Source organism: Canis lupus, chromosome 38 (assembly GCF_011100685.1).
Source record: "Canis lupus familiaris isolate Mischka breed German Shepherd chromosome 38, alternate assembly UU_Cfam_GSD_1.0, whole genome shotgun sequence".
Lineage (NCBI taxonomy): Eukaryota > Metazoa > Chordata > Mammalia > Carnivora > Canidae > Canis > Canis lupus.
The window spans coordinates 17,592,331-17,608,992 of NC_049259.1; the positions used below are offsets into that span (position 1 = coordinate 17,592,331).

Sequence of the window (16,662 nt, forward strand, 5' to 3'; positions counted from 1 at the left end):
TTCCCCAGGTGAAACCCTTTCAGGCAGGATTCCAAGTTGGAATCCTCCCTTTTTTGCAGAGCTCCAGGCCAGGCACCCCCGCCCCCCAAGCCATTCCTGTCAGTGTGTTCGGGCATTTACTGTATTCTCTTTGGTGTAGCTGTTTTCCCGTCGGTAAGCAATCTCTGAATGCCTGATATATGCCAGACACTATGCTAAACATTGGTGCATCCCACCTGCAGGTCTGCAAACTGACACTTTTCTGCTCGTTTGCCTGAAGATTCAAACATGATGTTTCACCAGCACTAAATGAACGTTTGTTAAGCGCAACTGTGTTTATGTGGAAAAAACATAAAATTCTGCTTTTCTCAATTCCCATGACTAAATGTTGTTTAGATAGTAGCTGCTGGGATGCCCGGGTGGCTCAGTGGTTGAGCGTTTGCCTTCGGCTCAGGGTGTGGTCCCAGAGTCCCAGAATCTCAGGATGGAGTCCTGCATTGGGCTCCCAGTGGGGAACCTGCTTCTCCCTCTGCCTGTGTCTCTGCCTCTCTCTCATGAATAAAATAAATGAAAGAAAGAAGGAAGGAGAGAAAGAAAAAGAAAGGAAAGAAAAGAAAGAAAGGAAAGAAAGAAAGAAAAGTAAGCTTTCAGTTGCATTGCCAGGGATATGATAGAGGAGTTTAGTGAGGGGTAGATTGTGTTGGAGATATGTTCAATTCATAATGGAAGGCTATGATGGCTTTAATTGGCATTCTGAATTTTGTTCTATTTATAATTCTTTCTTTTTTTTTTTTTTAATTTTAAGATTTTATTTATTTGAGAGAGTAGAGCCGGGGTCAGGGAAGGAGCAGAGGGAGAGGGAGAAGCAAACTCCTCCCCGCTGAGCAGGGAGCCAGATGCAGGGACCAGTATCAGGACCCAAGCCGAAGGCAGATTTTTTTTTTTTTTAAAGGCAGATTCTTAACTAAATGAGCTACCCAGGTGCCCCTTCTCTTTATAATTTTTTAAGAGAGTAACTATATAAGTTATATAACTCTTTATATAAGACTTCTAGAAACTATATGTCTTCTTAAACATTTCTAGTAAATATTTTTTAAGTAATCTCTACCCCCAGTGTGGGGCTTGAACTTATGGCCCCGAGATCAAGAGTTGCATGCTCTACCGACTGAGCCAGCGAGGTACCCCTGAACCATTTATAAGTCTTTAAGAGAAACCACTGACTAATACTCAGTGGGCACTCAAATATTTTAAGTGAAGAGAAACAAGTTTCTCTCGTGAGAAAATTTCATTACATAAAATAAAGTATTTTCACCCTCAATTTTAGGGATAATTACAACAGAAAGCAGTCCTGTTGATGCTGATGATGCAAAAAAGCAACTACAAACCAATGCTGAAGAGCCCGCAAGCGTCACACCTTTGGAAAATGCAATTCTTTTAATATATTCATTCATATTTTATTTAACTAAGACGGTAAGTTCAACATAGTTTTTTTAGATAGAATGCTGATTATGGTTTTTGAGTTGATCTTGAGCATGAGGTAAAGAACTTAGAATGTCTTTATAAAAATTTCTGCTGATCCTTTGATGTTAGCATCTGAAACAAACCACAAGGGTATAATTTGATGGGTTCTTAGCACAGTGCAGCCCTTGGAGAGGATCTCCGGTGTGTCAGTGCTGGGTATATACACACGTGGCTCTTCCCGTTAGGGACCTTTCAGTCTAGCAGGTATATAAAGACTTTGACTGGAGTTGTGATATCGGCAGAAGTATGGTAGAATGATGTTTTGGATAAATTGATTCATCATGGTGGGAGAATGGGTAAAGAAGGTCAGAAGTTAGCTGAGACGTTTCGGCAGGAATTAAAGGACAAATGGGAGTTTGATGTGTAGGGTGTTGCTGAATAGAAGGGCTGGGGAGAGGGAGACAGAGGTGGCATGCAGTTAGACCAAAGAAATAACATGGTTAGAGAGTTGGAAGCTATTACGAAAAAAAAAAAAGGCCTTTTGGGGAAGCTGAGGAAGCCTTGGTGTTGAGCAGTCAGAGGAGGTGGCCTTTGGAGGAAGACAGGCCAACCATAAAGGAAGTTGTGTTCATGACAGATAGTGTGGCACTGTTTTGGGTGGGGATCCTTGGAAGGTTTTAAGCAGGAAAAGGATGTAGTTAGATTTGTTTCTTAGAAAGAATCACTTATGACAGAGTATCTATTCAGATTTATCTTTCTTAAGGGAGTTAGGATCCAAATGAGACATTAATCTGGAAGCTTTTTAGGACTTAGCTCCCCCTTGTGGTATTTGTTGAAATTGGACATTTTTCTTGGTAAATTGTGGGAATGAGCAGGCTTTCACAAGTTGGAGGCCAGGTTGTCTTTGGACCTGTAGAGGAAGAATCCTCCCCCGCAAAAATATTTTTCCACTAGGTTCTGTGACTTCAAGACTTGTGTGGGAAAGAGGGTTGGGTTTTTTTTTTTTTTGTTTTTCTGTTCTGTAAAACTGCATGAATTTTGAGCCAGGATGATCTGGTTTCAAATCTTGGATTCATCATTTAGAAGCTTGGGCAAATTACTTAACTTTGTGTAGCTGTCATACATCTTCCAAATGCAGATAATACCTATCCAGTTGTTGCAAAAATTAAATGAGTTGGTAATAAAGTGTCTAGTATAGGGCCTGGCATTTTGTAGGATCCAGCCTGTGAGTACTTCTCACTTGGATGGTCAGAGAGCAGTATAAAGACACTGAATACCTGAGTAATTCAGGAGAAAGGCCGCCAGGATGGAAAAGATTTTTCAGTTTTCCCCATGGTTGTGGTTTACAGCCACACAGGTAAAGGTATATATGACCTGTGCAATTAGAATAATGATATCTTCAGTGATTAAGGTAGTCTCAGAATTCAGATTTGATCATCAGAATGAGTCCTTGCCACTTCAGAAATTTAACAGGCTCCAGATGTGGGAGGAATTCTTTATTCATCTTTTTTTTTTTTTTGCGGATTTGCACAGAGCTCTGTTCTAGGCCTGGGTTGTGGGACACAGGTGTGGTAGAGGACAGGGTCTCTGCATGGGAGATGGTGGGAGAAGACACAGATGGGATGGGGAGGGAAAAGTGTTATAAAGCAACACTGACTTGAAAGGTGATGTTAAGAAAGCATTTTGATGGCCCAGTATGTACAGCGTATTGTGTTAGCAATAAAAGATTCTAAGAGGTACAAAGCATGATTCTGATTTTGGAAAGGTTTAAGAAAAGGGCATATCAGATATATATGAAAATTAGGGAAAATGGGAAATATCTGAAATATTTTTTGTGAAGTATTAAATAGTATAGATAATTATTTGGTAGGGCTGGGTAGGAATGGGGTGCTGACTTGTTCAGGAAAACTGAACCAGACATCAGTTTCATGAATCCACAGCTAATGGAATCTTAGAGCAAGAGGGGACCTTTGAGGGCAGCTTGTCCAGCTTCACAAATTGCAGTAATTTCCTCTCCTGCAACCTAGCAGGTAGTTATAGGATCTGGGTAGCAGCAGGTCCTAGCGTGAGCATCCTAACTTTACAAAGCCACACGATGCTTTCTTGGTGAGTTCATTCTCTTAATTGACTCCAGATTTTCCTCCACATGACTCCTTCTCCTAGAATTGAATTGTTTTTCTACATAGCAACCTTTTAAATATTTGAAGTTATACTTTAATTTTTTAAGTGTTTTATCATGGAAAATTTCAAACATCCAAAAAGCAGAGATAATTGTAAAATGAACCCATGGGTCTATTACTGGGTTTAACAGTGATTCTTTAATATCACCCGATATTGGGCACATTCGAAATCCCCTCCCCTGCTTTTTAAAAATTGTTCTTGTTCAAATCAGGATCTTGTTGAGGTTCAGACGTTGTAGTAGGTTGCTATGTCTTAAATCAACTTAAATCAACTTTATTTTTTAATTTAAAAAAAATATTTTATTTATTCATGAGAGAGACAGAGAGAGAGGCAGAGACACAGGCAGAGGGAGAAGCAGGCTCCCTGCGGGAAGCCGGATCTGGGACTCGATCCCGACCCTGGGATCAGGCCCTGAGCTGAAGGCAGACGCTCAACCACTGAGCCACCCAGGTGACCCTCTTAAATTAACTTTAATCAGATATAAATTATGTACAACAAAGGGTACCCATTTTAAGAGTACAGCTCAATGAGTTTTAACAAATGTATTCACTCATGTAAAAACAATCATAACCAAGACATGGCACATTTCCTTCATTCAAACAAGTTCCTCATGTACCTCTCCAGTGTATCTCCCTCACCACCTCCTCCTGGCAACACTTCTTTTCACTGTAGATTAGGTTTTCCTGTTGTAGAATTATAATTATAAAATGGACTCATACCTAGGAGTGAAACTGCCCAGCTGTGTATGGTCAGTTTATCTTAAAAGAAGCTACCAAACAGTTCTCAAAAGTGTCCCAGTTTATACTTCACTAGCAATGAGACTTACAGTTGGTCGCATACTTGCTAACAGTTGGTATTATCAGTCATTAATTGAGGCCATTCTAGTAAGCACGTCTTTGTGGTTTTAATTGTATTTCTTATTGATTTATGATGAGCAGTTTTTCATGTGGCCATATGTTTTGTGCTTTATTTGTAAAATAGCTTTTGAAATCTTTTGCCCTTGTAAAATTTATGTATTTATTTTCTTTTGTTCTTTTTAAAAAAGTTTATTTAAGTAATCTTTACACCCAACGTGGGGCTTGAACTCACAACCCCAAAATCAAGAGTTGTGTACTCTTCTGACTGAGCCAGCTGGGCACCCCTCCTTTGCTTCCCCCTTTTCAAGTTTTATTTATTTACTTGAGAGAGGGAGCAAGCACAAGGTGGGGAGGGGCAGAGGGAGAAGGAAAAGCAGACTCAAGCCTGACGGAGGGCTCAGTCCCAGGACCCTGAGATCACAACCTGAGTGAAAGGCAGATGCTTAACTGACTGAGCCACCCAGGTGCCCCTTGCCCTTTCTTCAGTTGGATTCTTTTCCTTCTAAATATTAAGGTCTAAGAGTTCCTCATATATTTTGGAGATGACTCCTTTGTCAGATATATATTATGCATAGCTTTTTCCAGTCTTGGGCTGGCCTTTCAATTTCTTAACATTGCTTTTGAAGAGCAAATTTTTAGTATATGTGCTGCCGAAGCGAGCACAGAAGAGCAAATTTTTAATTTTGACGAACATCATCTTATTTTTACTTTTATGGTTAGGGCTTTTTTTTTTATAAAATATTTTATTTATTTATTCAGAGACAGAGAGAGAGAGAGAGTCAGAGACACAGGCAGAGGGAGAAGCAGGCACCATACAGAGAGCCTGACGTGGGACTCGATCCAGGGTCTCCAGAATCACGCCCTGGGCTGCAGGCGGCGCTAAACCGCTGCGCCACCGGGGCTGCCCTGGTTAGGGCATTTTGTTTCCTGCTTAAGGAATCAGGCTATTCCAACGATGCAAATATTTTCTTATGTTTTCTTCTAGAAGTTTTATATTTTGCTTAGGTCTCTGTTCCATGCTAAGTTAATTTTTGTGAATGGCATCATGTTTCATTTTTTTTCTTCTGGGATATCTAGTTGCTCCTGTAGCATTTCTTTTCCCTTGAGATTACCGTAACACCTTGAGTTGAAATCAGCTGACCATATCGTGGGTCTCTCTGGACTCTCTTCTGTTCCCCTGACTTATATTTCTATTCTATGATAATAACACACTTTTCTGGTTAGTATAGCTTTATAGTAGGCATTGGAGTCAGGTAGTTCTTTGGTAAAATTGTTTTGGCTATTTCAGTTTCTTTGCATTTCCATATAAATTTTAGAACCAATAGCAACTTCTATTAAAAACTCGCTGATATTTTGTTACTATGTTGAATCTATAGATGAGTTTAGGAAGAATTGATATCAAAAATATTAAGGCTTCTAATCCAAGAACTAAGTTCATCTCCACATTTAGATCTAAAAAAGATCTGTAAGTGACCTACAATATACACTGCTGAGAAACTTGCTTAGTTTCATGCATATTGTTTATATATGCCTGTGTATTTCATGCTTTTTGATGTTGTAAATGGTGTCTTACATCTCATTTACAGTTGTTTTGTGTTGATATCTAGAAATACAGTTGGTTTTTGTATATTGACCTTGTATCTTAATACCTTTTTAAATTTATTCTAGGATTTTTTTTTTTTGTAGATTTCATAGGAGTCTCTGTAGATAGATGATCATGTCATCTGTGAATTAATACACCTTTTTAAAAAGTCAGGTTAATTAAAACATTACTTTTGTAAAATTCACTGTATAATTTGATGAGTTTTCACATCGTTTCTTTAGATTTTTTTGTATCCCTCTTCTCTTGCCTTTCCTTCTGGGACTCTACGCATATGTTGAGACCCCTTTTTATAGCTCCACAGGTCACTGAGGCCCTGTTCTTTTAGTTGTTTTTTGGTCTCTCATGTCTTTGCTTCCATTTAGATATTCCCATTACGGTCTTCAGTGTCCTTTGGTCTTTAGTAGTATCTAATATGTGGTTAAGCCCATCAAGTGAATTTTTCATTTCTGGTATTTTATTTTTCAGCTTTGAAAGTTGTATTTGATTCTATTTTATATCTTCCACCTTCTGTCAGTATGGTCATAATTTTGTTTTGTCTTAATTTTTAATATACTTGAAAATAATTCTTTAAAGTTCTTTTAAGCAAATTAATTCTGTCCTCTCTGTTGGAACTTCTTGGTCTATTTTTATAGATTGATGATTGCTCTCTTCCTCCTGAGACCTCTTTTCCTGCTTTTTTTTTTTTACATATCTGGTGATTTGTTGTTGTTTTGGATCCTAGGCACTGTGAATGTTACGTTGTTAAGTGCCTAATTTTTAGTGGCTTCCTTTAAAAAGGGAGTTTGCTTGATACTTTCTAATCTTCTTTTTAAGATTTGTTAAGGATGTGTATTTAGTAGTCTTTATTCTAGAGCTAGTATAGCTCTGCTCCTAAGGTGTGATTCTTCTGTACTCTACTGAATGCCTTGTGCCTTCAACAAGGTCAGTTCACTCTAACTGGCTGGAACACTATTTGCCTCCCAGGCCCATGTTAACTCTGAGAATCATTCAGCTTCCAACGTCCAGGGACTTGTTCTTTTCATCTATACTTTTTGCCATTCTCAAATCTTACCTAATTAATCTTACCCTATACAGATACTGCTTCAGATTCATTAAAGATTGAAGGAAACCCCCTTGGAGATTGCTGAAACTCACTTTCTTTGTAGCTCCCATCTTTTAGATGTTTTTCCCTGTCTGTCTCAGGTACCTCTGCCTCCTCAGTGAGGTTAGTGGACTCCACATGGTTTCTCCCTCCTTGTACTGAGGCCTAGAAAGTGCCTCCAAGTAGAAAGCTGGTTGACCTCCAGGCCTACCTTGTTTGTTTCCCTTTTCTCAGAGGTCACAGTTGTGTGCTGCCTGTTGTTCTCTACCTGATTTTCTAGTTTTTTCAGTGAGAGGGCAAGTACATAATTTACTCTATAGGTTTATCCTTTTGTTTATTGTTGTTGGAATGTATTCATTGAAGAAACAGGTTTGTTTGGCTTCTAGGGATTATCATGGTCTGCATGTTGCTAACCACGTCCCCCACTATAACTGATCATGTTTCTCTGGCTCTTTATATTTACTGGGAATTAGTAGTCAGATTCAGGTTCAATATTGATTGGCAAGGATACCTAACAGGAGATGTGCACTTTCAGCAGGAGGCATCTAACATCAAGATGTCTCTCTATTTTTTTAATTAATTAATTTATTTATTGAAAGGGAGAGAGTCCATGCAAGCAGGAGGGGCAGTGAGAGGAGAGAATCTCAGGCAGACTCCACCACCCTGAGTTGCAGAAAACAGCAAAGGGCTCAATCTCACAACCCTGAGCTGAAATCAAGAGTCAGATGCTTAACTGACTGAGTCACCCAGATGCCCTGTCCCTCTGTTTTTGATGTTACTAGTCATTGGTGACATTGACTAAATTTGTTAATGTACTTATAAGCTGCAAAATGCTGATATGCTGACTATATTGTTCCTGCTTCATTTAAAGGCTGGGTTATCTACAAAAAGAAGCTTATAATCAAGAATTCTTTACACTGAGTTTTGGTGTGCATAGTTCAGGCAATATAAATATTTGATTCTTTAAGTAGTTTCCAAAATAATGAGTTGTCTTCCCAGCTTTATCAAAAGATGCCAAAGGGATTTTTTTAATGTGTTTCTTCTCTTTCTAACCATTATGACATCATTAATTTAAAAATATTTGGTGTGTTTTAATCAGCTATGTTTCTTATTTATATCAGTGCTCAATTTCTCCCATTTTTGGCCAGGGAGCCACTTCAGCTTGGCTTCTGGGCCTTTGTGACACCACCCAGTGGTCATTGATACCTTCTTTGCTTTCTACTGTGGCAAACTGTTCTAAGCTCATCTTCTACATTTTTTGCCCAGATCATGAAAGAGTTATTTCCCTAGGGAGGCCCTAATTCCTTTTAATGGGAAATGGTATTTAGAGACTATAATCTGGGTACTAAGATTGCTTATTGCTTTTGAGTTGGCCATCATTTCTAGGCCTTTTCAGAGGAAAAAGCTAGGAAAATATTCAAACAATTTAAAAAACATCAATATCAAACTGCTCTCCACAGTTCTTATTGGAATGTTTCCAGGATGCTTTGTAGTTATTTTTGTTTTTAAGCTATATCCCACTAGTACATGCTTAAAAGAGTTCCTTTCTGTTGTCCTGCCATCAATTTGATACACAGGTTAACGGTTTCATTTTTGCTTTCACTTTTTAGGGATTACTTTTAAATATTTTGTTTTGTTGTTTTATAAGTAGCTAACATATTTACAAGTTACAATGCCAATTTATAAAACAAGATCTTTTCAGAGATCTTGGTCTAGGTTTTTCCCAGTTCCATCAAGCCTGTTACCCTCTTCTATGGGTAATTTAAAAAATTCATTTCATTATCTAATTAAAAATAAGCAAATGATTTCTGCATTCTGCCAAGATTCTGGCTTTATTTACCTTACTTACTGAAACAACTGAAAAGAAAAAAAAAAAAGCAAATCCAGACAAAAGAAACAGTTTTCAAGACACTAGACATTAGGTAACAAAGGACAGTAATTCCTGAAAGATAGGGAACAAGTGCTATGAGCCCTGCAGTTATTCCTGCTTATTGCACTGAAAGACTTCCTTGGTTGTAGCATAGAAGTGAGGAACCGTGAATTGAGGAGATGGAGCTGAGAGTCCAGGGAAAGCAAGGCAGCTAGAGTTCCTGGACTAAGTACCAAGAGGAGAGCTCTACACAGAGAGTGAGCTTTGGAATCTGTGAATGGTCCCCTTTGATAATTCATCAGCATATGTATTTGACAAAATTACTGAAAGTCGGAGAAACCATCCAACTGATTAGAGGGAGCAGATCCTGACACAAGGTCAGGAACAGTACCTTATAATTCTAGGAGAATTGGATAAAGTACTCAGAAAGGTCTTGCCTAACAAGCCTTAAAAGCAAGATGCAAAAAGAATAAAAATATTTCCTAGTAATTTACCTGAGCAAACAGAACAATGCCAAGGCATATATTAGTCAAGGTTCTCTAGAGAAACAAAACAAATACAGGACCCCCCCCCCCCCCCCACACACACAGATAGATAGCTAGAAGAAGTTTATTATAAGGAATTGACATATGCACAATTGGAGGCTGAGAAATTCCATAGTCTGCTGTCTGCAACATGGAGACCCAGGAAAACCATTGGTGTAATTCAGGCTGAGACCAGAGGGGAGCTGATGGTCTGAAGGCCTGAGAACCAGAAATACCAAGTGTGGAAGAAGAATGAAGTTCCAGCTCAAGGAATCAGGCAGGAAGGGGTGAATTCCTTTTGCAGTTTGCTCTGTTCAGGCCCTCAATGGATTGGATGTTGCCTTCTCATATCCAGAAGGGCAATCTACTTTATAGAGGCTATTGTTTGAAATGCTAATCTCACCTGGAAACACCCTCACAGACATACCCAAAGATAAGGTTTAATTTGGGTACTCCATTAACTAGTCAAGTTGACACATAAAATTAACCATATTTGTTCATAATGTATGACATGCAGTCAAAGGTTATCAGGCATGCAAAGAGGCACAAAAATATAAACATGATGAGAAAAATCAACCTTTCAAAACCAGTCAAGAACTACCAGAGATGTTAGAATTAGGCAAAGGTATTAACATAGTTATATTACTATATTTTGGATATTAAAAAGTTAAGTGGAGACGTGAAAGATATTTCCAAAAAAAGACCCAAATCAAACTTTTAGATATGAAAACTATAGGGCCAGAAATAAATATACTGAGTGGGAATAATGCTGGACTAGACATTGTAGATGAAAAGATTAGTGAACTTGAAGACATGGCAATAGAAGCTATCCAAAATAAAATACATAGGGAAAAAAAGACTCAAGAAAAATGATCACATCACCTGTGAGCTGTGGGATACTTTCAAGCAGTCTAATAAATATAACTGGAATCACTGGAAGACAGGACAGAAGAGGTGTTCAGACAAATATTTAAAGACATTATGGTTGAAAATTTCTAAAATTTATGAAAACTGTAGATCACATATTCAAGGTCAATGAAACCCAAACATATGAAGCATGAAGAAAACTATACCAAGGTATATCATAATCAAATTGCTCAAAATACATGTTAAAGAGCAATCTTGAAAGCAGAGAAAAAAGACATTTTACTTAGGGGTTAAGATAAGGTTGATGTCAAGATTTCTTGTCAGAAGGCATGGGAAAATACAGTAGAATAATTTTTTTTTTAAAGATTTTATTTATTTATTCATGAGAGACACAGAAAGAGAGAGAGGCAGGGACACAGGCAGAGGGAGAAGCAGCTCCATGCAGGGAGCCTGATGTGAGACTTGATCCCGGGTCTCCAGGATCACACCCTGGGCTAAAGGCAGGTGCTAACCTGCTGAGCCACCCGGGCTGCCCAGAATAGTATCTTTAAATGTACTTGAAGAACAATATTGTTGACCCACAATATCATGCCCAGCAAAATAATTTAATAAACGAAAGATTAAATGAAGATTTTTTTTCCCCATTGTATAAGAGCTGGAATGAATTCATCAGCATACCTGTGCCATAAGAAATGTTAAAAGAAGCCTTTTAGGCATAAGAAAAGTGACAGATGGGAATAGTTGAGCTACAGAAAGTAGTGAAGGATGCCAGAAGTGATAACCATATAAGTAAATATATAAAACCATTATCTTATTTAAATATCTTTAAAATTTAACTTTCTGTAGCATAGGGTTTCAAAAATAGATAAAAGTAAAATATATGACAACAAAAATATGAAGATCAGGAGATGGAGAAATGGTAATAACTCTTTTTTTTTAAAGATTTTATTTATTTATTCCTGAGAGAGAGAGAGAGAGAGAGAGAGGGAGAGAGAGGAGCAGAGACACAGGCAGAGGGAGAAGCAGATCCCATGTAGGGAGCCTGACGTGAGACTTGATCCCGGGACCCCAGGATCACACCCAGGCCAAAGGCAGGCACGAAACCACTGAGCCACCCAGGCATCCCGGTAATAACTCTTATAAACTTCTTCTTATACACATGGACTACTTAAGGTAGACTGTGATAAGTTAAAAGATGAATGCTATAAACCCTAAACCAACCACTAAAACAACAAAATAAAGAGCTAATAAGCCAACAGAGGAGATAAATCAGAATCATTAAGACTTGGTTGATCAAAACAAAGGTGGAATAAAAGTAAAAAGGGAACAGAGAACAGATGGGATAAATAGAAAAAAAGATTGCCCACGCTTAAACTTAACCGTATTAGTAATCACATTAAATAGAACTTGTCTAAATACCCAACAAAAAAACAGATTGTTGGATTGGGTAAAGAAGAAGCAAGACCCAAATAGATGCCTTCAAGAACCACACTTTAAGTAAAAAGACATAAAAAGTTTAAACTAAAAAGATTGAAAAAGTATATTACCAGGGATACAGAAAGTTATTTTCTAGGATAAAGTAGTCAAGCAAACTTAACAATCCTAAATATTGGTGCTTCTAATAATAGGCTTTGGAAATACATGAAACAAAAACTGATACAACTAAATGGAAAAAACAGATATAAGTATATAATTATAATTGGAGATTTCAATATTCTTCACTCAATAATTGATAGAAGAGATGGAATGTGAATAAGGTTCTAAAAGATATGAGCAACATTGTCAACCATCTTGACCTGATTGACATTTATAGAATACCCTAGAAGAGCAGAATATATGCATTTGAGTGCACTTGGAGCTTCTACCAAGATAAGTCACATACTGGGCCATAGGCAAATGTTAAAAAAAAAAAAAAAAAATCAAATCAAATCATAGAAAGTATGTTCTCTGGCTGGTAAAATTAAATTAGCAATAAGTAACAGAAAGATCTCCTGAATATCCCCATGTATTTGGAAACCAGCTGACATACTTCTGAATAACTTATAGGTCAAAGACATAAAAAGGGGATCGATCCCTGGGTAGCTCAGCAATTTAGCGCCTGTCTTTGGCCCAGGGCGTGATCCTGGAGATCCGGGATCGAGCCCCACATTGGGCTCCCTGCATGGAGCCTGATTCTCCCTCTGCCTGTGTCTCTGCCTCTCTCTCTCTCTCTGATGAATAAATAAAATCTTAAAAAAAAAGACATAAAAAGGAAAATTGGTATTTTGAACTGAATGAAAATGAAAATAGCATGTCAAGTTTGTACAGTAGCAGTAAAGCACTACTTGGAAGTTTATAGCACTATCTATATTAGAAAAGAAGAAATGTCTCCGGTTAGTGACCTCAGTTTCTACAATGGGACACTAGAAAAAAGAGCAGATTAATCCCCAAGAAGCAGAAGAAAAATAGAGCATGACTTACTGAAACAAAACAAAAGGAAATTCAATGAAAACGAAAGCTGGTTCTGTGAGATTAATAAAATTGACTAACCTCTAGCCAGAGTGATCAGGGAAATAAAAGAGAAGATACAAATGACCAATGTCTGATCAGACAGGGGCATCACTACAGATTCTACAGAAATGAAAGCAATAAACAGGATATTATGAATAATTGATGTCAATTTTTTTAAAAGATTTTATTATTCATGAGGGACAGAGAGAGAGAGAGGCAGAGACACAGAGGGAGAAGCAGGCCCCATGCAGGGAGCCCGACGCGGGACTTGATCCCAGGTCTCCAGGATCACGTCCTGGGCTGAAGGCAGTGCCAAACCACTGAGCCACCCGGGCTGCCCGATGTCACGTAATTTGACAGTCTGGATGGGATGAATAAATTCCATCTGAGACACAAATTGCAAAAGCCTACTCAAGAGACAGATAACAGTCTTGTGATTATTAAAGAAATTGAATTTATTTATTTTATTTTAGTTATTTTAAAGATTTATTTATTTATGATAGACACAGAAAGAGAGAGAGAGAGAGAGAGAGAGAGAGAGAGAGAGAGAGGCAGAGACACAGGCAGAGGGAGAAGCAGGCCCCATGCCGGGAGCCCGACATGGGACTTGATCCCGGGAATCCAGGACCGCGCCCTGGGCCAAAGGCAGGCGCCAAACTGCTGAGCCACCCAGGGATCCCCAAGAAATTGAATTTATTGTTAAAAACCATTCTACAAAGAAAACTCCAGGCCCAGATGATTTCATTGGTGAATTCAATTAAACTTGTTAGGAAGAATTAATAATTCTATACAAACTCTTCTAGAGAATTGAAGATAAGAAAATACTTCCCAATTCAAAGATATAACAAGAAAAGAAAACCACGGACATTTTAGCAAATCAAGCCTAACAATATATAAAACGGGTAATAAATACATAATGACCAAGTATGGTTTATCCCAAGAATACAAGGTTCATTTAACATTAGAAAGTCAGTCAATGTAAGTCCCATATTAACAAGTTTAAAAAATAAAATCCACATCTTCTGCTCAATAGAAGGAAAAATCATTTGGAAAAAATGCATTGTCGATTACTGATATTAAAAGAAGTGATAGCAAACTAGGAATAGAAGGGGCTTAAAGTAGCCTCTATGACAAACTTACTAACATTGTACTTAGTGTGAATAATTGAATGTTTACCTCTTAATACCAGAAACAAAAACAGGGGTGTCCTCTCTCATCCCATCTATAAACATTATAGTGGGGCACTATAAAGTAAGTATAAGTAAGTATAAGTAAGAAATGGCCAGTGCACTGAGTCAAGAGAAAGAAAAAGCATACAGATTGGGAAGGAAGGAGTAAAACTGTCTTTATCTGCAGACACTCAATATCTCTGAATAAAATCAGGTGGAATCTACAATAAAGCTACAGTTTAGTATGGTTTCCAGATAAAGATTAACATCTAAAAGCAACTGTAGGGATGCCTGGGTGGCTTAGCGGTTGGGCATCGACCTTCTGCCCAGGGCGTGATCCCGTGGTCCCTGAATTGAGTCCCACATTGGGCTCCCTGCATGGAGCCTGCTTCTCCCTCTGCCTGTGTCTCTGCCTCTCTCTCTCTGTGTCTCTCATGAATAAATAAATCTTAAAAAAAAATAAAGGCAACTGTATATATACTAGCAATGAACAATTGGAAATTAAAATTAAAATCTGGGGGGATCCCTGGGTGGCTCAGCAGTTTGGCGCCTGCCTTTGGCCCAGGGCTCGATCCTGGAGTCCCGGGATCGAGTCCCACGTCGGGCTCCTGGCGTGGAGCCTGCTTCTCCCTCTGCCTGTGTCCCTGCCTCTCTCTCTCTCTCTCTATCATGAATAAATAAAACCTTTAAAAAAATAAAATTAAATTAAAATCTGTGTGCGATAGCATCAAAAAATAAGAACTACTTAAGGATAAATCTGGCAAAACTGTGAGACTTATAATTGAAAACTATAAAATACTGCTGAAAGAAATCGAAGACCTAAATACATGGAGAGATGCCTTGTTCAAGAGCCAGAAGACTAGGGACGCCTGGGTGGCTCAGGGATTGAGCCTCTGCCCTTGGCTCAGGGCATGATCCTGGGGTCTTAGGATCGAGTCCCGCATCAGGCTCTTTGTGTGGAGCCTGCTTCTCCCTCTGCCTATGTTTCTGTCTCATGTTCTCTCTGTGTCTCTCATGAATAAATAAAATATTAAAAAAAAACAAACTTGTCACTATGACAAACAGTATGTAAAGTATTAAGCTCCCATTTTGCTCCCCAGAGTCAACATAATCCCAATCAAAATCTCAGCAGGATTTTTTGGTAGAAAATGAGAAGCTGATTGTACAATTCATATAGAAAATTCCAGGGACCTTGAACACACAAACGTAACCTGATTTCAAGACTTAGGATAAAGCTATGGTAATTAGGAGGGCATGGTGTCAGTGTAGGCAGTGGACAAAAAGATCACTGGAACAGAACAGATAATCCAGAAATAGATCCATCCGTACCTGGAAGTGGACTTCTGACAAAGGTAGAAACACAAAGTGGAGAAAGAGAAGTGTGTTAAACCAACAGGACTGGAACTATTGGAAATATCCCTGTGCAAGAAATTGATCCATACCTTAATCGTACACATAAATTAACTCAAAATGCTTCATTGAACTGAATGTAAAGCCTAAAACTATAAGACTTACAGGAAAAAAAAGTTAAGCAAATATTTCTTAGATTTCACACCAAAAGCAGGATTCACTCAGGAAAATTGGATAATTTGGATTCCATCAAATAAAAACTTCAGCTTTTCAAAATACACTGTTAAAGTGAATGAAAAGACAAGACACAGATTAGAGAATCACTGGAAAGCATATATGTGAACAAAGACTTATATCCAGAATATATAAAGAACTCTCCAAGGTCACTAATAAGAAGTAACCCAGTAAGTAACACTTCACCAAATAAGATGTGTGCATAGGAAATAAGCACATGAAAAAATGTTCAACATCATTACTTTTCTGGGAAAAGCATATTTAAACCATCACGAGTTATCATACATACTTCTTAGAATGACTAAAGCTAAAAGGAATGATTTAAATTAAAATACCAAATGTTAGAGATGTGGAGAAGCTGGAAATATATACTGTTGATGGGGCTGTAAAATGGTACACCATCTTGGAAAACCACTTGTCAGTTTCTTAAAAAGGTAATTGTCAAATGATCCAACCATCCCTCTGCTAAGCATGTACTCTTGAGAAAATAAATCCTGCATCTACATCCATCTACTTACATATCAATATTCATAGCCTCTCTGTTTATAAAAGCTAAAAACTGGAAAAAAAAAAACCCAAAACACCTCAAATGCCCAACAGCTGAATAAATAAGCAAATTGTGCTAGATCCAAATACTGACCGGCTACTCAGCAACAAGAAGGAATAACCTATTGATGTATGTAGCAACATGGGTAAATCTCAAGTTATGCTGAGTGAGATGAGCCAGAGAAGTAGAATATGTGGTGTATCACGTATTCCACATATAAAACTAGGAAATGCAAACTATTAGGATAGCAGTTCTCCTTGGGGTGGGGACAGGCCTGGTCAGCAAGTGGTGGGAGGTGGGATTCCCAAGGGGATGAGGAGACTTGTGGAGGTGAAGGATACGTTGTTTGAATGTGATGACATTCTCACAGGTGTATTCGTAGGTCAAAACTTAAACCAGATTGTGCACTTTGAATATGTGGTTTATTGCATGTGAATTTTATCCTGGAG

General features: G+C 38.2%; 1 protein-coding gene across 7 annotated transcripts in view; it reads left to right on the forward strand.

The window, feature by feature from the left end:
* The window catches only part of MIA3 (MIA SH3 domain ER export factor 3), a 57,822-nt gene that overhangs the window by 17,677 nt on the left and 23,483 nt on the right, over positions 1-16,662 (forward strand). For all 7 annotated transcript variants that reach the window (XM_038586204.1, XM_038586197.1, XM_038586200.1 and 4 more), the window contains exon 6: positions 1,304-1,449. In XM_038586204.1, coding sequence (XP_038442132.1) covers positions 1,304-1,449 — 146 coding nt within the window. The remainder of the gene's footprint in view (positions 1-1,303; positions 1,450-16,662) is intronic.